The sequence below is a fragment of the Pteropus alecto genome, unplaced genomic scaffold, assembly GCF_000325575.1.
Source record: "Pteropus alecto unplaced genomic scaffold, ASM32557v1 scaffold39, whole genome shotgun sequence".
In the NCBI taxonomy this organism is placed as follows: domain Eukaryota; kingdom Metazoa; phylum Chordata; class Mammalia; order Chiroptera; family Pteropodidae; genus Pteropus; species Pteropus alecto.
In genome coordinates, this window is record NW_006443568.1 from 8,131,103 (window position 1) to 8,157,187 (window position 26,085).

At 35.4% G+C, this 26,085-nt stretch overlaps 1 protein-coding gene across 2 annotated transcripts in view; it reads left to right on the top strand.

Annotated features, from left to right (window-relative positions):
* The window catches only part of EYA3 (EYA transcriptional coactivator and phosphatase 3), an 87,716-nt gene that overhangs the window by 54,110 nt on the left and 7,521 nt on the right, over positions 1–26,085 (top strand). For both annotated transcript variants that reach the window (XM_006924350.3, XM_006924351.3), the window contains 9 exons: positions 1,650–1,833; positions 3,790–3,929; positions 7,903–7,986; positions 9,277–9,366; positions 11,427–11,485; positions 13,651–13,811; positions 15,809–15,923; positions 16,950–17,071; positions 24,691–24,791. In XM_006924350.3, coding sequence (XP_006924412.1) covers positions 1,650–1,833; positions 3,790–3,929; positions 7,903–7,986; positions 9,277–9,366; positions 11,427–11,485; positions 13,651–13,811; positions 15,809–15,923; positions 16,950–17,071; positions 24,691–24,791 — 1,056 coding nt within the window. The remainder of the gene's footprint in view (positions 1–1,649; positions 1,834–3,789; positions 3,930–7,902; positions 7,987–9,276; positions 9,367–11,426; positions 11,486–13,650; positions 13,812–15,808; positions 15,924–16,949; positions 17,072–24,690; positions 24,792–26,085) is intronic.

Sequence of the window (26,085 nt, forward strand, 5' to 3'; positions counted from 1 at the left end):
AAGCTAAAACCAGCCTTTCATTCCACCCTTTCTTCTGTCTCCTTGCCCTCCAAAAGTAAAACCACTTTTCCCTATGCCTTCTCAATTCTTGTCAATATGACACCATTTTAAAAGAAACCTAGCCCAAAATAAGACCAGTCATCTTTAGGTTTTTTTCTCTCACTCATCCCTAATCCAGCTATTTCTAGAATTTATTCTTTTTCATTTTTGCTATCATTTCCCATGTTTTAACTTTTTTCCTCTTTAATCCTGAATTACTATATTTAACTGTTCATCTCATCTCTTGTTTTTTTGGTATTTCTGTCCATTTTCTAAAACATAATTTTCTCTAAATGCCAGTTTTTATCCTGTCACTCACTTGCTCATAAATATTTTTGCATTTTTATTTGTTGGTTTGAATTCAATAGTCTCTACATCTTGCCCCCACATAAGCTATACACCATTTCCTAAAGAATCCAAGTCATGTTCCTTAACCAATCATTCAGGCCTACACAGATCTTTTCTTTCAATCAGACTCAGCCTCTCTGGTGCCTTCATAAAACCTTTTCAGAGCCTATTCATATTCTTACCTTTTCTGCCTTTTTATCTCAGAAAGCTCCCTGACTGCCAAAAGCTTCAGTGATAGTTGTCTTCCTTTGTATGGTACTTATTTGACATGTAATTTATTGTGAATTTGTTGGAATTTTTTTTGTCTTCTCTCCTGCTAAATTTTTCACTCTTTCGTGTAGCTAGTATGACTTATTCTTCTCTTTAATATTCCCTTTTCTTACTTATGCATAACCACACACACACATACACATACACACACGCATGTGTGCGCGCACACACACACACACCACTGTGAATTATATTTCACTCGTGGTAGATGCTCAGTACTCTATAAATAATGGGTCTCATCTGTTAGCTGCTTTGTACTTGTCATCAACATTAGTATCAGTGCAATTTTTTAAGGTGTGTTTTTGAGCTGTATATCATACCCATTTTATTCCAGCTGGATTAAGGTATAATTGACATACAATAAACTGCACAGATTTAAATTGTACAATTTGATAAGTTTTGACATGTATGTGCCCATGAAACCACCAAAAGTTCCTTCAGAATATTTTAAAGAAACTTCATTTTTAAAGAAAACTTGATTATTTTAAAAAGAAAGAGATATTCAGTTTTTCAACTAGGAAACTTTAAATGTAAGATGTTATTTTTTGTTTAAGCTCTTCCGTCCTTAGAAATACTACCATGTAGTGCAGTGGTTTATAAACTTCTTAAAGAGTAGAATTTTTCCTTCAAGAATTCCATGCAGAGACTTGCCCAGAAATTCAGTACATAAAATAGAAAGAAAAAAAAAAGAGCTGTCGTAGTAGAAAAAGGGACATTGTATGTAGAGTGCATGGGACCCTTCCCTCTTCACCTTCTCCTTATTCCAAAGACCACCTTTGAGACAGTTCCTCTTGACTTTTAGGTTTCCAACAGAAAGTATTTTGAAAATCATTAGTTTAAGTGGAAGATATAGACAGGTAAATGAGAAGTCAGATTAATGTTTTAGGAAAATAATTATGAATAAGAGGGACATGGAAGTCTCTTGTGTTGAAATTAATATTACGCTTTTTTAAAGATTCTTATTTTCCTCCCTAATTCCCTTTGGCCTGCAGGACTATCCCACCTACACTATCCTTGGTCAGAATCAGTACCAGGCCTGCTACCCCAGCTCCAGCTTTGGAGTCACAGGCCAAACTAACAGTGATGCTGAGAGTACCCCATTAGCAGCAACCGCATACCAGACGGAGAAGCCTAGTGTCATGGTACCTGCGCCTGTAGCACAGAGACTTTCCTCTGGTAAGCACCACAGCTCTAAAAACTTTGGCTTAAGGGCACTTCATCCAACAAGCAATGGCGAAGATTATTTTGTTCTGGTCTAAGTTGCTGTTACCATGCTATTGACTTTCCCTCTTAGAAGTATTTAAACATTGGAACCAGACTGTGATGAGTCAGTGACAGTCTAAGTGTCATACCTGATGCTGTGAACAGAAAAATACCAAGAATGAAAAGACTGTATTTATGATTCCCACTCCGCCCTCCCTGTAGCTTTAACATGATTGTCACAGGGAACTTTAGAATCATGGCATATTTTATGAAAGTTGGATGACTCCACTTTTAGTTTATGCATATTTTGGATTTCCGCTCAGCCTCAAAGCAGTAAGTAGTTCTTAACTTTTTCTGTGTTGTGGGTACCTTTAAGATTCTGAAGAAAGCTATAGTCCTTTACCCCCAAAGAAATACATAAAATTTAACAAGTTTAAATCTATATTTAGCTTTGAAATGTATCTATGAATTACGATGCCCAGGTTAAAAAAAAAAGAACAAACAAAACCTGACAAGATTTTATACACACATGCAATAAACATACATACACTTTTTATTGATCTCTGTTTTCTATGAAAATTTGGTGGTTTGCTGTCATTTCATGTAACATGAGGAAAAACTTTATTGTTATTAGCACTGACACATTTTTAAAAACAGTGCTTTACATCAACTAAAGCAGTTTTCTGTGCATCTTGCCTTTGCCAGTCTTCTAAGTAAATGGACATACAGATAGTCACTGCTTCAGACTTAACATAACTTTGAAATTATTACATGTACATGAAATTATTACATGCCTTAGTTTTGAATTTATTTCTCTAAATATCTTTGTTCATTATAACAATTTTAACTTTTTAATCATAGAGAATTTCAGACATAAAAGTTGTCAGAATAGTACAATGAACGTTTATTATTCCATCATTCATCTTCAATAATTAAGAACTCATTGGCAAGCTTGTTCCAACTGTACTTCATCTAATTCCCTCCCTAAATTCCAGACATTGGATCTCTGAAAGATAAATACCTGTTAACATAACCACAGTTTCATTATCCCATCTAAAATAATTCAACAGTAATTCCTTAATATCATAAAATACCAAAAGGTATTCACATTTCCAGTTTTCTCATAAACATTAGGAGGTTTTTTTTTTTCCATTTTACAGTTTGTTTAAATTAGAATCCATGTAAGGTCCGTGCATTGTGATTGGTAGATATCTCTTTTGTAAATTCTCCCATTCCTTTTATAAATTCTCCCTCATACTTTATTTGTTGAAAAAACAGAGTTGTTTATCCCATACCATTTCCCAGTCTGTATTTTGCTGATTATATCTTCATAGGGAAGTGTAACATGTTCTGCTGCCTTCTGTATATTTTTTTAAATTGGTAAATGGATCTAGACAGCCTTTTCCAAGTAGAGGCAATTTCACACTGTGCACCCCTCTATCCATTAGACATTTGTCAACATATGGAAATATTTTTTGGTTGTCACACTGTGGCGTTGCTAATGGCATCTAGTGGGTAGAGCCCAAGGATACTGCTTAACCTGCATCCTACAATGCATAGAACAGCCCCTCACAATAAAAATGATCTGACCCAAAATGTCAGTTGTGCCAAGTTGAGAAACTGATCTAGAAGCTTGATCAGATTCAGGTTCAATGGGCAAGGTGGGGCAGCAAAACAACTTCATAGATGTGTTCTTTCATGGGGAGGCAGGCGTATAAAGTTTAGTTATAACTCTCTTTGTGATCTTATGAGCTGTCGATGCTCAATGCTTAGGTCTACATTCCTAAATTGCTTAGATAAAGTTTGGTTTTCCATTTTTCATCCCTGCAATATGATTCTTAAGAGCAGAGAACCTGCTGACCCTCTTCCTGCATCTGGTTCTTGCAGCCTGTGACTACTCACAATAAATGTCTTGCTTTTTCTTTCCAGGAGACCCTTCTACAAGCCCATCTTTGTCTCAGACTACATCAAGTAAAGATGCTGATGACCAGGCCAGGAAAAACATGACTAGCAAGAACCGGGGCAAGAGGAAAGCTGATGCAAGCTCTTCACAGGATAATGAATTGGAAGTATGAGAAGAGACTCATTTGAGAGACCTACTTTTTTTTTTTTTTCCTCATTTCTTAAGTTTATCAAACATGTCTGAAACTCATGAGATACTATGGTTCTGTGTTGTATGCCCTTTAATTCCTGGGCAAGAGAAACTGATTTGGCCAAGTGAAAAGAGAAATGTAAAAACACACTTCTCTATGCTCATAACTTACCATATCACTTAAGATGCTTTTACCAAAAGCTTCAGAAAAGTTTTTCTGGGTTTGGGTAGCCAGATAACTTTTTAAGGGAAAGAACAAACTGTTCTCTATATTCCAGAGGAGAACAGAAAGAACAATGCATCATATTCATAAAGCAGAGGGTGGTGTCACAAGTAATGCATGCTATTCTCCATTTAAAAATCTCAAAATGAGAGGACTAGGGTGCTTTAGGCCAAGTTTCTGTGAAACATGCAACCAGATCTGATAACTTATTAATGAGATTTACACTAATTTATAATGTGGTTAAGCACTGTAGGAATTTACTATGGGCATTCATTTTGCTTCATTATTTAAAAGACTAGGAATTCATACAAAATACAAATAATAATGAAGTTTTGACATTAATCTTTTTGTTTTCTTGTTTTCAGTTTTTGTATAATATAATTATTTAATAAGAGGGAAAATTGCATTTAAAAATGAGTCCATTGATAGGTGTTCTTGAGACATAGGTAAATTGAGGCTGGATTTGAAGCCTCTCTTCGCCTTTGTTCTTAGGGGGCAAAATAGAAAGAAAGAAAATGTAAAATTCTGATATATTTCCTGGGAAAAACTGAGAACACACTCATTTTTTTTAAATTGTGGTAAAATATAACATAATGTTTACCATTTTTTAAGTGTGTAATTCATTGGCATTAAATATATTCACAGTGTTGTTTAATTGTTACCCCTATTTCTAGAACTTTTTTATGATCCTAAACACTCTGCACCCAGTAAGCAATAACTCCCCATTCTCAGCTTGTACTAGCCCCCAGGAACCTCTATTCTACTTTCTGTCTCTTTGAATTTGCCTATTTTAGATATCTCAAAAGTGGACTCAAACATATCTGTCCTTTTGTGTCAGACTTATTTCAGTGTTTTCAAGGTTCATCATGTTGTAACATGCATTACAACTTCATTCCTTTTTATGGCTGAATAATATTCCACATTATGTCTATACCACGTTTTGTTTATTCGTTCATCCATTGATGGACACTGGGGTTTTTTCACCTTTGAGCTATTGTGAATAATACTGCCATGAGCATTACAGATATCTGTTTGAGTCCCTCTATTCAGATATTTTGGGTATAAACGTAGGAGTAGACTTGATGGATCATATTTACCATAGGTTCAACTTTTTGAGGAACCACCAAAGTGTTTTTTATAATGGGTACACCATTTTACCTTCCCACCAGCAATGCAGCAGTTTCTCCACATCCTCACCAAAACTTATTTCCCATATTTTTGATAATAGCTAATGGATGTGAAGTGGTATTTCATTTCTTTAATTACTGATAATATTGAAAATCTTTTCATCTGTTTATCAGCCACTTGTGTATTTTCCTTTGGAGAAATGTCTGTTCAAATCCCTTGCCCATTTTTTAATTGGGTTCTTTGTTTTTTTATTGTTGTTTTAGGAGTTCTTTATATATTCCAGATATCAATCCCTTATATATGATATTTATTTTCTCCCATTCCGTGGATTGTCTTTGTATTCTCTTGATGGTATCCTTTGATAAACAAAAGTTTTAAATTTTGATAAAGTTCTATTTTTCTTTTATTGCTTGTGCTTTTGGTATTATACCTAAGACTACAAGGTTATGAAGATATTCACCTATGTTTTCTCCTGAGAGTTTTATTGTTTTAGCTCTTAAATTTTGATCTTTGATCCACATTGAGTTAATTTTTGTATATGGTGTAAAGTAAGGCTCTGATTTCATTCTTTTGCACATGGTTATATGATTTTTCCAGCACTTGTTGGAAAGAACTACCTTTCCCCTATTCAATGGTCTGGGTATCTCTCTCAAAAAAATCAATTGACCATGTATGTCAGGGTTTATTTCTGGGCTCTCTCTTCTATTTCATTGGCCTATGTGGCTATCCTTATGCTCATATCACATTGTTTTGATTACTGTAGCTTTGTTTTAAGTTTATTAATCAGGAAGTGTGAATCTTCCAGCTTTGTTCTTTTTTAAGATTATTTTGACTATTGGGGAACCCTTGAGATTTCATGTGAATTTTAGAATGTGTTTTTGTATTTCTTTAAAAAAACACTGTTGGGTTTTTAATAGAGTTGCATTGATTTTATAGATTGCTTTCAGTAGTATCATCTTAACAATGCTGAGTCTTCCATCCATGAACGTGGGATGTCTTTCCATTTTTTTTAGGTCTCATCTTTGATTTGTTTCAGCAGTGTTTTATAGTTTTCAGCGTATGAGTCTTTCACCTCCTCAGTTAGATTTATTACTAAGTATTTTATTACTTTTGATGCTATTGTAAATGGAATTGGTCTTTAAATTCCTGTTAAGATTATTCATTGTAAGTGTATAGAAATACAGCTGATTTCTGAATTCATTTATTAGCTCTAACAATTTTTTGTGGGTTCTTTAGTGTTTTCTACATATAAGATTATGTCATTTGCAAACATAATTTTAATTCTTCCTTTCCAATTGGATACTTTTTTTCCTTTTCTTGCCGAATTATTCGGGCTAGAATTTCCAATACTGTGTTGAATAGAAGTGGTGAAAACAGGTATGCTTATCTTATTTCTGATCTCAGGAGTAAAGCTTCCAGTCTTTCACCATTGCGTATGATGTTAGCTGTAGGTTTTTTAAATATGACCTTTATTGTGTTCAGGAAGTTACTTTTATTCCTAGTTTATTGAGTATTTTTATCATGAAAGTGTGTTGATTTGTTACATGCTTTTTCTGCATCAATTAAGATGACTGTGTGAGTTTTTTCCCCTCTATTCTATTAATGCACTTTATTACATTCATTCATTCTTATATGTTGATCCATCCTTATATGCTGGAAACAAATCCCATTTAGTCATGATTTATTTTTTTTTATTAAGCTGCCAAATTTTGTTTGCTAGTATTTTGTTGAGGATTTTGCATAAGTATGTTCATACTTATGAACATTGATGCAAAATAAGTTTTCCTATCTAACTTTAGTATCAGGGTAATGCTAGCTTCTTTGAGTGAGTTAGGAAGTGTTCTCTCCTCTTCAGCTTTTTGGAAGAGATTAGAAAGTATTGGTATTAATTTTTCTTTAAATTTTTGGTGGTATTTACCACAGAAGCCATCTGATCCTGGGCTTTACTTTTGGGGGATATTTTGGATTACTGATTAAACCACCTTACCACTGAAAGGTTTATTTAGAATTTCTATTTCTTGCGTCAGTTTTGGCACTTTATTTCTAGAAATTTGTCCATTTCATCTAGGTTATTTGTCGGTGTACAAGTACTCATAGTATTCTCTTATCCTTTTTAATTCTGTAAAACCAGTAATATGTTTGTTTCTGATTTTAGAAATTTGACTCTTCTTTTTTTCTTAGTCTAACTGAAAGTTGCCAATTCTATAGATCTTTCAAAGAATGAACTTTTAGTTTCATTGATTTTTCTCTATGCTTTCTCTGCTTTATCTCCATTCTAACTTTATTATTTCCTTCCTTCTGCTGGCTTTTCCTAGTTCATTAAGTTGTATAGTTAGATTACTGCTGTAAATTTCTCTCTTTGCACTGCTTTTGCTGCATTCCACAAATTTTGTTTTGTTGTATCTTTATTTTCATTCATCTCAAGGTATTTTCTAATTTCACTTGTGATTTCTTCTTTGATTTTTGGTTATATAAGCTTATATTAATTTTCACATGTTGGTGAATTTTCTAGTTTTCTTTCTGTTATTGATTTCTTGATTCATTTCATTGTGATTGGAAAAGATGTTCACTCATTATTTTTTATATTTTCCTCTCTCAGCGGGTATTTCTGTGGGACTTGGATGAAACCATCATCATCTTCCACTCTCTTCTTACTGGATCCTATGCCCAGAAGTATGGAAAGGTAATTTGAGTCTTTCTACTGTTGTTGTAACTGTGCCTCTCCTGCTATATGGTCAGGTACCCAAAATCACATTCACTCTGCCTCTGTCTTACCCTCTTGGCTTTTCACTTTTCATATTAAACTTCACCAGATGGCTTGTATCAAGTAGGCTGCATGGTCAGGCAGTGATGATAGAACTGGAGACTAGACCTAGGATGAGTGCTAAAACTGAAGTTATTTGAGAGTGCTATTTTATATAAACAAAGTATGAGAATGATGCTGAAAACAGAATGGAGTCTCAAAGTTAGGTATTCCAAAGACTGATTTGTTATCACTTAAATCACTTTTAACAGCCCAAAATGAGTATTTCGTTTAGCTGAGCATACACCAGAGATGTAAATTAAAAATATAGATAAAATATAAAATATCTTTCTAAAGTAGATTACATACCTTCTTAAATTAAATAATACATGCAGAATTTAACTTGTTTAGTCATCAGCATAAACATCAGTTTTAATAGAGAGATGAGCTATTTTTGAGCTATCGTCTATGTATTTCTCCACTAAATTAACTCTAGGCTCCTATTTTTCAGTTTTTATGAATAAATTTTATAAAAATATCTATCTCCTTTGCTCTCTTATTACTCCCAATTATTTCTTACTGTTACTAATGTTTCTGTTAGAAGTACTTTCCACAGGCTTTTAGTATATAAAATGGCAAGCTCATATGCTATGTAGCTAGGCTGTTTATAAAAGTATATAAAATAAGTATATAAAATACAGCCTCTAAATGAAGACGTGCTTTTTATTTTAAAACTAAATGCATTGGAAAAAATAAGAAAACTAAGTGCATTGTTTTTCCTGCAAATATTTTGACCCTATAGCCTTTGTGTACTTATTTCCTGGTTATCGAGAGTATCGGATAACTGATTTCTGGTGTTATACTGTGTATGTGTGTGTGTGTGTGTGTGCATGTGGGCACATGTGCAGAGAAAATAATGGGTGTTATAATAGCAATATTTTAGCAATAGTTTGAAATTCTCCAGAGAATTTCCCCCCCAAAATAAGTGTTTTTAAGTGGGTTTTCTAGGTTTTTTAAAGTGGCTTTTGTTTTCTGGAAACTAAAGTGCTGAAATTTTCACAATCTCAGATTCTTATAGCTGTGAATGAAATTGCATTAGTAATAGGTAGAAGCATTGTTGTGGGTCAGTGTTATCTTGTCCTTGACCCAAAATAATTTAGAAATACTTAAAGATCAGAACCAGTGCTATGAGTACCAAGTCAAGCAAAATTTTCTCTTATTGTCTTCTAGGACCCAACAGTAGTGATTGGCTCAGGTTTAACTATGGAAGAAATGATTTTTGAAGTGGCTGATACACATCTATTTTTTAATGACTTAGAGGTAAGTATTTTAAATTGTTTCTGTGCTTCAGTGAAACATTTAGTTCAATAACTGTTTACTGAACCTGTGTTTATTGTATTTAGAGGCAATGTGGTTAGACTAGGTAGGTATGCAGAGGCCAGCTACTTAAGACCTATATAGTCTTGCAGGAATGGTGCCTTAATTCAGTTGCCACAGTCTTGGTTCTGGCCTTCAATTTTATTGGCTCAAAAATTTGATTTTTGTTATGAAAGTGATCTAGCTCTACGGGAAGTGCCAACTCATTAGGCAAAACACATGTATAAACCAACATTCCAATTTATTCATATGTATTAAATAATTTATGTAAGGTGGGTTCGGTTATTTATATTCTTAATTACATTTGACTGTTCTCCAGTCTTACCTTATAAAAGATAGTCTTTTGATTTGTCAGATCTATAAATGGCTGTTCTCACTCATTGTATGTTATACATGCTTATTTTCCATGTATTTGTTAGCCTTGATGTCCAGAATCATTTTATACTTAGGTGCAAGGAAGACCAGTGAAACACTGAGAGCTTCTTGGTCAGTTTTTTTGGCTTTGACATTTGTGTTCACCTTTGAGGTGAACATGTGTAGTGGAAAGAACTCTGAACTAGGGTTTGGAAGAGCTAAGTGTGAATCTCAAATTAGGAAGATTATCTCCCCATTCTGGGCCTCAGTTAAGCAGTGACCCTACACAAGACACTAGTAACAGATATTCCATCTGGAGAGGGGATGGCACTGCTGGGACACAGAGTGGGGAAGGAGCAGATTCGTCACTTCATGTCCTTTTGAATTTTAAACTGTATACCTCATGTATTGCCTAGTTTTTAAAATAGTGAAAATTTTAAAGTAAAATAAGAGCATTTTATAACATGAAGTAATGTAATCCTTTTCCTTTTAAAATACAATCTAGTTCTACTCAACAGACGATTTTCCCACAAATTAAATTAATAGGGCTCTCAAATCCAGTACTTTTGTCTAAGCTCCACGATGCTTTAATCTTTCCTCAACTTCACATGTTGATAAGTTAAGACATAATTTTTATTCAGCAAACATTTATTGAAAACCTACTGTGTGCCGATAATTATTGCCAAATTGTATTTGTAATGATTTTCTAGACATAGTCCTCACTCAGGACTGAAAGTTCTGTGAAGAATTTGACCTGAATGTGTTCCTGCCCCCCAGGTCAGTGGTTCTCAACTTTAGGGGGCATAAGAATCACCTGGGGACCTTGTTAAAAATGAAGATTCTAGGACTTCACTCCCAGAAATTCTGATTCAAGTAGGTCTGGGGTGGACCCAAGAATATACATTTTTTAAAAACTTCCCCAGAGGATTCTGATGCAGGTGGACGTTACAGCACTGCCCTAGGTGGTGTTAGAGGAGTGAATCCATTAGAGTTAGGCAGTGGGTAGCATTTTATATCAGTAGCGTGGCCTTGGTCTAGTTTCTTTCTGTTACTCACTAGTTACGTGACCTTGGGTAAATCTTTTTACCTCACCTTTAGAACATGAGGAAATTGATTGAGACAACCTCTTCTGAGTACCAAGTTTGAATCTATAAATTTCTGTTTCAGTCATTCTCAAGTTTTGATACTACACTCTACTAGCGGTTTCATCTGCAAAAATGTATTGGGTACATGCTGCATAAGGGCACTAGACTAGACTAGAGGGGTACAAAAGAGATGTAAGATACGAGTCATGCTGTAAGAGGCTTACAGGCAAATGGAACTTTAGTCCTAATGTAAAACATAGATACACCCAACAGTGAAAGGGAGCTTGTGCTTATACCCATGAGCTGTTAGAAAAATGAACTATTGATATAAGAGGATAACAGGGTTGGGATGATTAAGGAAGATTTCATGAAGGCTGTGGGACGTGAATTTGGCCTTAAATTGGACAGCAAGGAGGGTAAGAGTGATCTTCCACACATAAGAGAGACAGAACGGAAGATATTTCATCAACACACCACTGTTTGTGGTATTTTTACAATATATCATGGTGGTAAGAGCACTTTTACCCACTAGATTGAATAGTGTATGATTTTGTCTTTTAACAGGAGTGCGACCAGGTGCATGTGGAAGATGTGGCTTCTGATGACAATGGCCAGGACTTGAGGTGATAAAAACAATGTCTTAAACATCAGTACACCTGTTATGCACAGGACACTGTCTAGGTTAGAGGAAAACGAAGATGAAACAGCTGATGGTTGCCAACAATGGAGCAGCCTTCTCAGCACAATAGAATTTGAGTATGACCTTGAAGAATGGGTAGCAGTGATGGGATAAGGAATAAGCATTCCAAAGGAAGGAACATACTAGTTTCTTTTTGGCCAGATTTTCAGTTAAGAGAAGTGTGCTTTCAGACTTAGTTCTAGATAAAAATAAACATCAGGAATTTCACCACGGAAACTAGTTGTGGGGGTCTGATAGTATCAGTTATTCCTGATGGTGAGTCTTAAACATTATATCACAGTGAACCAAGGAGGATTCAGAGGCAACATGTTTGCTCAGTCTCCTCATTTCTCTCTTGGCTACTGTCTTCTAGCCCAGTAGTCTTAGCTAAGAACAATCCACAAATTGACCTACCTTATATTTAAAGACTTTTAGAAAAAAAAACTGTCACATCTTTTCATGTTAATTTCTTTTAACGTTTATCTCTTTTCATAGGCAAAAAGTTCTTCCCTGTGTCTACCATAAAATTTGTTTCATCTATGAATTCTCAGATCTAGAGCAGAACTGGACATATCACTTAGTAAGGACCTAATCCTATAGTGCAGAGAAGGATGGAAAGGTTTCGCTTTAGGAGCAGCGTCCAGTCGTGCATTGCACAGCCATAGAGAGCACAATTCTTATGAGAGTTTACTGGCCTTTTAAGGAAAAAGCCAGGTCTGAAGCAGTTTATGACCCACTCTGAACTTAGTTTTGCTTTTTTTTTCCCCCTCATATACGTGTGGCTAACCAATAATTATCTCTTATGTCTTGGCAGCTTTATTTTCTTAAATATGGAATCTTAAGCTTATTGAACTCATTTTGACTGTTTTCTCATTTTTTCATTCTATTTTGACTTTTGATTGAACCAACTTGTTTCTAATCCTAACTTGTTTCTAATTCTATCAGTCATTTTTAAATCTTAACTTAGGAGGTATTAATTCTTCCCAGCTTGTTTAACTATACAGGCATACCTCATTTTATTGTGCTTCACTTTATTGTGGTCCACAGATGTTGCATTTTTTTACAACTTGAAAGCAAGACCCACCACCAGCAAAAGGACCACTCGCTTTATTGCGATGTTCGCTTTATTGCGGTGGTCTGGAACTGAACCCACAGTATCTCCGGGGTATGCTTATATTAGTGATCTATTGCTATGTAGCACATTACTCCAAAACTTAGTAGCTTAGAACAATAAATAGTTACCATCTATTGCTATGTAACACATTACTCCAAAACTTAGTAGCTTAGAACAATAAATAGTTACCATCGTATCAGAGTCTCTGATATTGAAATCAAGATATTGGCTGAAGCTGAAATCCTCTGAAGGCTTGATTGGAACTAGAGGACCTGCTTCCCACCTCACTTGGGGCTCGTAACAGGAGGCCTCAGTTGCTTACTATGCGTGCCTCTGCGTGGGGCAGCTTGAGTGTTACGTGACAGCAGGCTTCTTTCAGAGCACATACTCCAAAAGAGGAAGACAAGCCTAGTCTCTGAAGTCCAACACCGTCACTTCCACCACATTCTGTTTACATTCAAATATAGTCCATACCCAAAGGGGGCAGAATTAGAAGAGAAGAGTGTTAAAGAATTTGTGGACGTATTTTAAAGCCACCACAGTGACTCATAAACTAGACAACAAATCAGTGAAGGAGAACATCTCCATTATCTTACTATTATTTTATTTTGGGTTACTTACTTCCATTATTTATTCATCTTTATTTTTACATAGTTGCAATCATTGTGTGTGTGTGCATAAAAAAATTTTATAGTCTTTTTTTCACTGTAAGATATTCTGTCATTAATGAAAAGATGCTCTATCCTAAGCCCACCTGTAGGCGATTGCTGGTGCTTGAATTGTTCCTAAAAAACTCTCCATCCATTCTTTGATAGAAGTAATAGGGGTGAGATAGAAGACTAGTGAAAGACTCTGACATGCAGAGATTAAGGGAAAAGATTTTCAAAGCCTTAGCCTTGATGTCAGATGCCAGGAATAGGACAGAATCCCAGGTGGCATTCATCCAAAAACCCCATGCGGTATAGATTTTAATTTCCATTATCCTGTCTCTGCAGCAACTACAGTTTCTCAACAGATGGTTTCAGTGGCTCAGGAGGTGGTGGCAGCCATGGTTCCTCTGTGGGTGTCCAGGGAGGTGTGGACTGGATGAGGAAACTGGCTTTCCGCTACCGAAAAGTGAGAGAAATCTATGATAAGCATAAAAGCAATGTGGGCGGTAAGTGTAACATACAACCAGTCTAATTTTCTGTTTCCTTCTGATTCCTGTTTTCTTTTCCAGGGATACCTTAGAATTCTCTGGCAATTGTTTATGAATTTGTGCCACAATAACATTTTAACTCTGTGTAAAAAAACATGGAGGTTTGATTGAAACCTTTTAGGGAGGAAGCTCTGCATTTCTCATGGACTTCTCTTAGCATAACTTTACAAAGTTCTCATTTTTTTTTTTTTTTTAGACAAATGTTTTTTTTCAAGGAAATGTGTTCCGTAGATTGTGTTTGATAATGTGTGTTTTGTTTTGGAGTCTCAACCACTGTCAATGCTAGTCAATAGGTTGCCAAATATTTTTTTACTGATTTATATAACCATCAGGCCAAGTCAAATAGAAATAATGACTAGGTTTGTAGTGGATGCAAAACTAGGTTCAGGATTATAGGTTGGCAGTATCCACGTGTGGTGATTTGAAGGACCTTTGAAATCCTTTCTGCCCAGAAATATCTCAAATGTCAGGTGCCACTAGGCCTAGTATTCTGTTATTTAAAATTAATTATCAGCCATAGATTGTTCAAATTAGAAGAGACATTAGAGAGCTAATCTAAATCCCTTATTTTGCATTCAAGAAAATTGACATTCCTCATGAGGGTAATGAGAGCAGCTACCGTAGCAAGTTAGTGACCATATCGCAACTAAACTACATACCCCCCAACTCTTGGTCCTTTGCATTTTACATTCATGCAGGTTTTTTTAGTGGTATACCCTTATGAGAAAATATTTTAAACTGTGAACCCTCAAGCTTCTACATACACCAAAATGTTGCATGAAGTTTCAAGGATTCTATAGACTACTTAAAGATATATAACCCCAGGTCAAGAGAACCCTCCCACCATACCATGCTGCCTTACAGTGTGGTGTAGAAGGAAAACTCAGGCTTCGAAGGTCAGTTTAGTTCATTCCTGTTATAACCTTCCAATACCAGGTAACGATCACAGGCATCTGGGCTTTGGGAATTTAATTTACTTTTTTCAGATTCCCCTTTTTACTGATTATTTTTTCTCATGATTCAGAACCAATACTTTTTCTTTTGATAACTCCAAGACTTTTTTGCTTTCCCTCTCTCAGACATTAGCCTTTCTTTTGTTAGTTTTCATGTACAACTTAAGTGTCTGATTCTTTCTCTGCACAGTGAGTGCCTGGACCTATTTTCCTGAAGAAAGTAATATAACCCTCTCCGAGAATCCCCTGAACCTACCCTGGGGAACATATTAAAAGTAATGTCCACCTATATTTTGTAAAATATGAATTAACAAAAGTGCCACATCATATTATGTATATGATATATATATTCTTATATGTATATCATATGTGACATATAGGTATTGGTTTGTTTTATCAGAAACATTGAGTCATCTAATTCTAGGCTTGAATTATGAAACTATCAGTCTGAAGATAAATTATACTCTGTTCTAGGCCTCTCTTTTTTATGGAGTATTGGTAACAGACTAGGATTTCTCTTCACTATAGAAAATTCAGGGCCATGTTTATTATTTGAATATTATAACTCAAGTGTCTGATAACATGCTCTTATCAGGTGAATTCTGTTTTGTTTTATGCTTAATTGTCTGATCTTAAACAGTATTTTAGTCTCATATCAGCTGGAGTTGTTTCAGAAGTAAGTACAATACAAATAAATGATGTGAGTTAGTCATTCAACCTCAAATCTCAGGTTGCTATGTTCTGAAAGGGGTGAAAGCACAGTCACCGTGGGAGCGGCGTGTGGTAGTGGTCGTGCCCCCCTAGCAAAACATTCCGATGAAGAAAGTCAAAAGGACATTTTTAGTAGGTTACTCGGGGGGGTTTTACAAAGAAGAGAAATATATTAGCTCAGTAGAGTATTTCAGTGACTCACTATTTCTAAATCAAATTCAGGAGTTGCTTCTTCAGTGTCAGCAAGGATAGGTTATCAAATGATAAATGTGTCTGCTTTTATTCCCAAAGGCCTCCTCAGTCCCCAGAGAAAGGAAGCACTGCAGAGACTAAGAGCAGAAATTGAAGTTCTAACAGATTCCTGGTTAGGAACTGCATTAAAGTCCTTACTTCTTATCCAGTCCAGGTATGGAAATGGTTTTTTAGGTCTCATCCTCTCAGATATACACTCTTTTTCTATACTAGTCCAGGACAAGCCACTTGCTAAAATAGGGTTTGAGATAGGGGTGAGAGGAGTTTAAATGAAGCAAGAAAGTATTTAGGTTAGGTGGGAGGCAAGGTCATTTTACACTAACATTACACCTTAGAGTTTTAAGAGAATATTTGTATGTGAAAGCCTTTTTATTTCCTCTTACTTTTTGCTCACGAAATTAAAACTCAGTAACCCATAATGTCCAGCCCAGGAGATGGACCTGGTGACATTAAAGAATACATATAGGAGACATATCTCAAATATCCTAAGTACAGGAAGCTCCAAAGAAAATGTACCAAAACCTACTCGGGAAGGCAGGATTCAAAAGAAAAGGATACGTTAAGCAAATTAAAGAGATTTCAACTTGACGCTTATAATGGGAAATAAAAACAGTCATATTTGTACCAATACCTTTATTACTTCCTTCCTCAAAGCAGGAATTCCAGATCTACAGCCTAATAGAGCAAACAATAAAACCGACACCAAGGTTATTTGGTAAAGTTTATATAGGAATGTGAAATTAATTTGTATTATGGAATCTGTGTTACTATTATGTGAAGAGTAGAGAGGACTTAAATCATCTCATTTAAGGATTGAGTTGCATTCAGATGAAATAGCACTGTAACTGTGAAAGTCTTTGTCATTTGTTTCTAGAGAGTGGTATCAATTACCACCATGGGGTTGGGGTAATTGTTAAGTGCAGTGAGCTAGAATGGTTAGAAGGGAAATGAGGCAAGAATCAAGTTGCTGCTCTATGCTCACTAAAGAATCTCTGTCCTTTTAATATGGAAAGTAAATAAACTTGAGGTAATTAGAGCAATAACTGAACGAATACCATACCAGGCCCCTTGAGGTTAATTTTTAATAATTAGATGCTAAAGAGAAGATCCATGTGAATTCTTGCTCTTGGGTTAATTTGGTTTCACTTTTTCTTTTCTTTTCCTTCTTTCTCCTATCTAGAAAGAATTGTGTGAATGTTCTGATCACTACAACCCAGCTGGTTCCAGCTCTGGCTAAGGTTCTCCTATATGGGCTTGGAGAAATATTTCCTATTGAAAACATCTATAGTGCTACCAAAATTGGTATGGTTTCTCTTCTGTTTCTTGTCACTGGCCTTACAATAATGTTTCTTGCTTACGATGCACTTATTATGTACCAGACCCTCTGTTAGACACTTTATATGTGTCTGTAATCCTTACAGCTGTCTTCTCCTGATATTACTGATGAGGCAGCTCAGGCTTAACAGTTATATAGCTTGCTCAAGGCTTCACAACTAGTAAGTAACATAAACAGGATTCAAATCCAGATCTGTTGGACTTTTAAAACTTATCATGTTCTTTTCTTTTATAACACTTGAAAGAACATAATACCTAGTTTAGAAATCTGCTTTTATCTCATTTCAGATTTCTTTTTCACAGAGAGAGTGCTACAGTATAGCATAATAGAAAAAGCACTAGATTAAAAATCAAGGACTACGCTATATATTTAAAAATGGTTAAACCCCTCACACCCATTAAGATGGCTGCTATCAAAAACCAGAAGATAACAAGTGTTGGCGAGGATGTGGAGAAACTGGAACCCTTGTGCACTTTCGATGTGATTATAAAATGGTACAACTACTATGGGAAACAGTATAGCAGTTCTTCAAAAAAGTAAAACTAGAATTACCATATGATCCAGCAATCCCATTTCTGGGTATATATTCAAAAGAATTAAAAGCAATTTCTCAAAGAAATATTTGCACACTGTAGTCATAATAGCATTATTCACAAAGCCAAGAGGTGGAAGCAGCTCAAATGTCCATCAAATGAGTAAACAAAATGACATATACGTACAGTGGGATATTATTCAGCCATAAAAGGAAATCTTGTCATATAATACCACATGTACAAACCTTAAAGACATTATGCTAAGTGAAGTATTTGTCACAAAAAGACAAGTACTGTATTTTTTACTTATATAAGGTAAGTGAAAATGAGAAACTACCAGAGAGGTTGTGAAAATTAAATGAAACTGTGTGTATGAAGGTACTTTTAAACCCTAAAAAATGTATTCAGTACCAGGTACAGGCACACCTCATTTTATTGTACTTCACAGATGTTGTACTTTTTACAAACTGAAGGCAAGACCCTCCACCAGCAAAAACCATACAGCTTGTTTTATTACAATACTTGCTTTATTGTGGTGGTCTGGAACTGAACCTACAATATCTCCAAGGTAGACCTCTGTATGAAATAGTAGGTACTCAGTAAATATTTGCTGCTGAATTAATTAATTGGCACCAGGTTTATACAAAACCAGATTGTTCCACTGAGAAGACAGCAGAATGTCTCACTCTAATCCTTATACATGGTCCACAGAAGGAGGATTATGACAACCGTCTCTTTACCCCTTCAGACCCTTTAGTCTATGCTTATAGTTTCACACTTCTCCATTGTAGCAAAGAAGAGTCCTGGAGTTTGAAGGTGAGCTGTGGTCATTTATTTTTTAATCTACTACTTTCCTATTGAGCAGATTTCTTCATTAAAATTTTTTTTATGCTCCAAGATCTGTGGAGGTTATAAACCCACCAATTAACATTTATTTTTCTTCATTCATTCGCCAAATATTTACTGATTCACCTTTTATGTGCAAGGCATGTTTTAGGTACTGGAGATATAGCAGTAGTCAAAAAAGATAAAAATCCTTGTCTTTAGTGGAAGAGAACAATCAATAAGCAAGTAAGTAAGTAAAACAAACTGTGTCAAATGATGATAAGTTCTATGGATAAATGGGGAGAGAAGGTCCTGTTTTAAATAGAATACTTAAGGAAGATCTCAATGAAAAGTTTTATTTTAAGCAAAGACCTAAAGGAGGTGAGGACATTAGCCATTAGCATATATCTGGGGAAAGAGCATGCCATGGAGAGGGAATAGCAAGTGGAAAAGGTTGAAGGCATGTTCAAGGAAGAGCAAGGGAGGAAGAATGTTAGGAAATTTAAGTCACGAAGTTAAAGGAGAGAGCGGGGAGATCCTGCAGGGCCTTAAAGATTAATTTAAAGACTTTAGCTTTGGTTCTGATGAAATGCTATTGTCAGGTTTTGAGCAGAAGAGTGACATGATCTGACTTACACATTAAACAGATCAATCTGGCTGCTACATAACATCTTGAGGAGAGCTGCGAGTCAAGTTAGGGGATTATTGTAATAATCCTGCATGAGGTCATGGGTAGCTTGAACCAAGGAGTAGCAATGGAGGCTGAGAAGTAGTCAGTTACTGGATATATTATGAAGGCAGAGCTGACAGGATTTGCTGATAGTTTGGACATGAGGTATGAAAGAAAAAGAAGTTAAAGATGACTCTAAGAATTTTGGCCTAAGCAATTGAAAGGATGAAGATGTCATTTACTGAGATGGAGAAGGGTATGGTACAAAGATTGGGAGTTTAGTTTTGGACATTAAATTTGAAATAATTATTAGACATTCAAGTAGAGATGTTAAGTAGGCCATTGGCTATCTGATTCTGGAAGTCAAGGGAGAGCTCCTGGCTGGAGATACATAATTGAGTTCTTCATGTACATGTGGTTATTTAAGACTAGATGAGATCATAGGAATGAGTACAGACAGAGAAGAATAGAAGTCTAAGAAATAGGCCCTGAGGCCCTCTAATATTTAAATGTTTGGATCTTGAGGTATGTCAATGAAAGTATAAGAAAAAGTCCAGCCTAACGAAAGTCTTATAAAAGGTTATTTGAGCCAAACCGATAACAATTTCCAGGAGGCAAAATCTCAATGGATTCAGAAAACGCCCTGGAGAATGTCACTTTGCAGCTTATTTTATACATTAGAATCAAACGAGGAGACAGAAGGGGGACATTACATGAAATTCATTGTTGGTAGATTAGGGAGGTGTAGGAGAAAGCAAAGTAGGGAGAAATCTCTGAGATTGGATAAAAAGCAAAATGGAGAGACAACTTCTTTTACATTGGTGGGTACAGAATAGTTAACATTTACAACACATAGAGATGGTATGTGGACAACAAGATAACAATGTGGTCTCGTGCTCTGGTACTGGTGGTTGTGCCTTCAAGGGGTCTGCAAAAGATTACTCTGACATTTCAAAGGTATATTATCTTAGATGTAAAAGACAACAGATAATTTTAAAGGTAAAGATTGACGTTTGTCAAGGAAGCTATAGGCCTAACATGTGACTACCTACCATGACCCACTTTTAGTTAGGAATTTTTACATTCAGACCACCTTATATGATTACTTTGGTCTCTCAGTTTGTAAGGTACATGATCCAGGGCCTCCCCTGAACTTGTCAGATTTAGTATGCGGCCCTCTTTTCATTCACAGGTAGAACTAGCAAAAGTGTCAGAAGGAGAGGCATATAAGTTAGAAAGAAAACAAGAAAGAATGGTGTCGTGAAAGACAAAGGGAGAGTGATCAACTCTATGAGATGTTGCTGATGAGTCAAGTAAGACCTGAAAATTAAAGGTTGTTTTTAGCTACATGGAGATCATTAATAACTTTGACATGCAGTTTGAGTGATGTAATGGGGATGAAACCCTAATCAGAATAGGTTTAAGAGTGAATGAAAAGAAAGGAGCTTTTCATTATAGAAGAGTGAAGAAATGAGGTAGGAACTGGAGTAGAATATGGACTCAAGGATTTTTGAACATAAGAGAAATTATAGCAAGTTTATATGCACAAGGAAAGGTTCCACAAAATGAGGAAAGATGATAATGGTGCCTATGTGTCAAGCCTTGCCAAAGCACCAGGGAATATAACAGTAACAAAATCTTCTGCCCTTATGGATCTTACCTTCTAGTGCTAGGATCATTAGGTTATCCATATGGGGAAAAAGCAAAATTGTATTTGCAAACTCTACTTGCAAAAATAAGTTCCAGGTAAATAAAACACTTGACATGAAATGCAAAACTTTAATTTTTAGAAGAAAATATAGAATAGTATCAGTAGAGAAGGATCTCATTTAAAAGAACCAAAAATTAAAATTATTTTTAAAAAATGTATTATTCGGATTGCATGAAGCTTTTAATTTTATATTCAATGAAAGATGACATAAAGTGATAAGACAAGCCACAGACTGGGGAGAAGATATTTGCAACACATTTACTTATTAATTAATATACAGAATCTGTAAGAACTCTTGCAAATCAATAAGTAACAAACAACGTAATAGAAAAGTAGGCAGAAACCTTGGAAAAGCCAGTTTTCAGAAAAGGAAACCTAAATTGTCAGTAAATGTATGAACAGTTTCTTAACTTCACCAATTAAGGATCTGCAAATTAAGGAAATTTAAATTAACATGTGATCCATTTCCCACTTACCAGATTGATAAAGATTTAAGTCTGACATTGCCAAACTTTGCCAAAGAAATGGGGACACTTATTCTATAGATGGAATTGAAAATAGATATAACCCTTTTTGAAGAACACTTGTCAATGTCTAGTAAAGTTTGAGATGTGCAATAACCCAATAATCAAGCAATTCCACTTTTAGATGTGTATACTTTAGTGTGCAGACTATAACCCACATTCCAAATTCTGCCCACTGCCTTTTTTTGTAAAGTTTTATTGAAACGTAGGCCTGCCCAAATCATTTCCATAGTGACTTTCACACTACAGTAGCAGAATTGAAGAATTGCAACTGAGAATTGACCTGCAAAGCCTGAAATATCTACTATCTGACATTTTACAGAAAGTTTGCCATCCCCTGACCTTGAGTAATTCTCATGTGTACAAGGAGACATGCGTAAGGCTTCTTTTTTTTGATGCAGCCTTGTTCATAATAGGAAATAGCCTGCAAACCTGTCACTGCACAGAAATGGATAAATAGATATATTCAAACAATGCAATACTATATAGCAGTTAAAAGCAAATGAACTAAAACTGCATATATCCATAAGGGTTAATATGCAAAACATTGTTGAACACAAAAACACGTTGCAGTTAGATATGCACAGTACATAACATTAATATAAAGGTAAAAATTATTCACAACAATATCATACATCGTTTATGGATATATACTACTCACAGAGAGAAAGGGGAGAATGACATTCGGTAGGGATACATAAGAAACCACATAAATCTGTAATATCTCATTTTTATATTTTTTTTATCTAAACCATAAAGTGTTAAGATTTGACAGATGGGTTGGTCATAGGTATATAGGCATTTATTTTTATTTTTGTATGTTGAATTATTTTATTTACAAGGGATATGGAGTGGGGAAGGATTTATCTGAAACCCACCTCCCTTCAGATTTTGCTACTGTTGCCACTACTTTACTGTGCGTTTCCTAAGAACCCAGAGCAATCACTAAGCCTACTACACCTGTAAGGTAGATTTTCTGTAGTTCTTCTTTTACTGAGTCCTGGTGCCCAAAGGCTTATCAAAGTAATGGAAATGATTTTATTCCCTCTGACAGTAATTGTGCTTATTTGGTGATTTTCCTTGGCCTCTTTTCATCCAGAGCTAATTCACAAAGCTGTAGTGGTACCTGGCACCCTGGTAACCACAATGAGAGGCTTAAAGTTTTTCCTTCACAGCATCGTGAAATTAGAGCAAGGAAAGGAACTGCTTGTTCACTTCCCCCAAAATGACTTCAATTGTAGTTCTCTTAATGGCCACTCTGCAGTCTTGAACATGAAAGAGAATTCTCAGAATCATTACTGAAAATGTCAGGAGTGTTTTTGATACCTGTCAGAGAAACCTGGGAACCTAATATGCTCCAAAGGCTTGGTTGGTCTTGCAATTACAGCTTTAGTTGCTTGACACTCGGTAAGCTGACTAGTCATTGGCTTTATCCTCCTGAACAGGAGAGCTCATCTCCAGGGTCATTTCGAGAGTGCAAAATGGAAGAAGTATATTTGCCAACTGTATTGGAGTCATTTTTTCATTTAGCAGCTTCTTTACTTTGAGCTGTTAGTACTTCTCTCAGTCTCTTAATACTTTTAGAAGAAACATACCTAAATGTATTTCATCCTTGATCATTGCATGCCAGGACAATGAAAATATCTCTGTATCCCTGGCCTCTAAATATGAGTCTTTGGTGGGTCTTAGGAGAAAAGTCTAAAATCTTGACTTAAAAATTTTTTATAGACAGATCGTAAATTATACTGTGGGTCAAGCAGAGGTTGGCTTAGGTTGTAAGGATGTAATGGTTGGAATGCAATTAGACAAAGAACTCAACACTTTGGACATAATAAGAATTCGTTATTAATAGAATTATTTAATGTTGGAATTTCGGCATAAGACATGGACTTACAGTCATCCATTGATTCAGTTGTGATTTTAATATAGATTTACTCAGCAAACATCAATTGAATGCCTGATATGAATGTAAGGCATGGCAATGTTATTGGAAAATGTTAGCACTGAAAGGGACCTCAGTGTACCTAAGCCAAGCCTGTACTAAAAAGAGACTGAAGCCCAGAGTGAACTGTTGTCTGATCCAGGTTTGGTTTGAGGTGCCACTTGACCTAGGGATGTCAAAGACTTGCAGTTACCCAAATGTACCAAGCAGGATTTCTGGGTATGGGTATATAGATTCTTGTCAGTTGCGATGTGGTTATCTTAGATTTGTTTATTTGTACATTTATTACAACAATTTCCCAGCAGATGGCAGCCAAGTGCCTTAAGAAAGAGGCACGTTTCTATTTACACAGGAACCCTGGTGTTAAGTCACTGGATCTGGCAAAAAGAAAGGATGAGAAGGTTAGCGAAGCAAGATGAAGAAGGAAACAGAGTTAGGACTTTGCTTAACTAAAGAAGGTGGCAGAAGCCAGGAAATAAAGTATAAAAGATGGCGATGGAAAAGCAAGGGAAATAATTTCCTTTTTATTTATTTATGCAAATAAAGGCTTTCCCACAGTAGTATCGTCTGTGCATGTTTTAGGTGTTGGTTCCAGATGAGAGTTGAATTTTCATATATTGCCATGTGTCTAAAAACTGTCTGCAGTGGATTTAGATCACCCATTTCCCAAGGCCAAGATCAGTGATACAGTATCTCAGTTGCAATTAGAAAGTATAATAGTGAGGAAATTCCAGATATGACAAATGTTGCTGCCATATATATTAGTATTCTGGGGCTCCTCCCCCACTGAAAGACATAAGCCCCATGGCTAGAACTGTTTCTGGAAATGAATTAGAGGAAAGTGAGTGTTTGCCTATTACTTGTTATTAACAAATCAGGGACTTATGCTTCCACTTCTTTTTCCTATATTTGAAAACAGTTTCCCCTCAGAAATATCCTTTCATCATGTACAGTGCCAGAGCCTAGACTTGGAGTCAGGAACCCAAAGTCTAGCTATAAGCTCGTATGTGATCTGGGTCAAGTCTCTAATCCTTTGAGTCCCATTTTCAATTTAAAATAAGGGGTGATACCCATCTCACTGGATTATTTTGGGAATTAAATAAGAAATAACTTGAAAACTGCTTTGTAAGCTGTAAAGTACAGGAGATGTGGAAAGGGAGGTGGTGTACACAGTTCTTGCACTGCCTGGACCACTTAGCTTCCCATTTATAGATCCAGAAGGCCTACTAAAGCTCTAAGCTGCCACCCCTACTCCACACCAAGCAAACTACAGGGGCTGCCACTTGTTTTGTCTTAAGCACAGGCAAGTGAACAGCCCTTTTCTTTGGCGCTGAAGAAAAGATAACAATGTCCTAATAGGAAATTTCTTTTTCTCATCAGGTAAAGAGAGCTGCTTCGAGAGAATTGTGTCAAGGTTTGGAAAGAAAGTCACATATGTAGTGATTGGAGATGGACGAGATGAAGAAATTGCAGCCAAACAGGTAACTGTGATAAAGAAAATAGTCTGTGTGGGAACGCATTGAGCAATTAGGAAAATGGTAAAACTCTGAAATCTTAGCAATCTGTTGTGTATTTACAATGTTTTCCCTTCTCTTCCTCTCTCATTTTTCTTTAAGAAAAAGAAAGGTCATTTTTTCCCCACAGATGGAGTTTTTCCTGTTATTAAATTTTCTCCTTCCCCCTCCTTGCTGCCACTAAAAAAATTTAAACAATTTGAGCCCTGCTTCAGGGGGCCCCCATCTTCAATCTTCATCTTAGAGGACAGTACCTTCTTTTTCTGGTGGGGGGGGTAGGGTAGGGTAGAAATTATCATTTAACTTTATTTAATTTTTAATTTTATAAATATATCATCTATAGAAATTCTTATATATTCATAACTGGAGACAGATTTTTCTAACTTATTTTAAAATCATCACTTTAAAATGAAGCATTTCAGTAAGATTCAAACACTCTTTTTAAATTTGAAAGTATAGCACCTGCCAATTCCTTGTCAAGGACAGTTAATTGACAATAGGAAAGGCAGAAATTTACTAACAGATTTTCAAAAACATCTTTTGAATAAGTGGATGGAATTGAAAAAATGAGTACTGGAAATTACCAATCGTTGTGTTATCTTTTTTTTAATAACCAATTATCAAAATAAGCTGAACTTTAGATTGCTTTATCAAAGAGTAATAATCTGAGATTTTAAAAAATAATTATGCATATTCACTTAACACTCACCAAAAATATTACTCGTAAAAGCAAAAAGGATTTTTGTACCATTAATTAAAAAATTAAATGTTTACTTATTTCTTAGCTTATCTATTTTATAATATACATAATTTATAAGTATATAAATATATAATTATTAGATATATCCTTTGAACATATTACTCAGTCTCTCTGGGTTCCTGTATTTTCACATGTAAAATGAATAGTTTTGATCACACAATCTCAACTTGTTTGAAAATTCTTTGATTTTATTATTCAATGCCTATAGATCCTTTTTTTGGCCTATATGTCTACATTTTTTAAGTGATACTATCATTAGGTTTCTTTCACATGTTTAAAAACATATCAAACCTACATTTTCTTTGGAATTCAGACAGCTCGTATTCCCTTGCCTGATGTCAGTCTTATACAAGTATCTTTTGAGGTAAAAATTAATTTTTTTTCATTATGAGACAAGGAAATGAATTCAATAGCATCACTATGATCGAAGATTGAGGAGGAGTTTACTTAAGACTGGGGGAAAAAAACAGACATGGGGGATGACAGGAATTTATTTTAAAG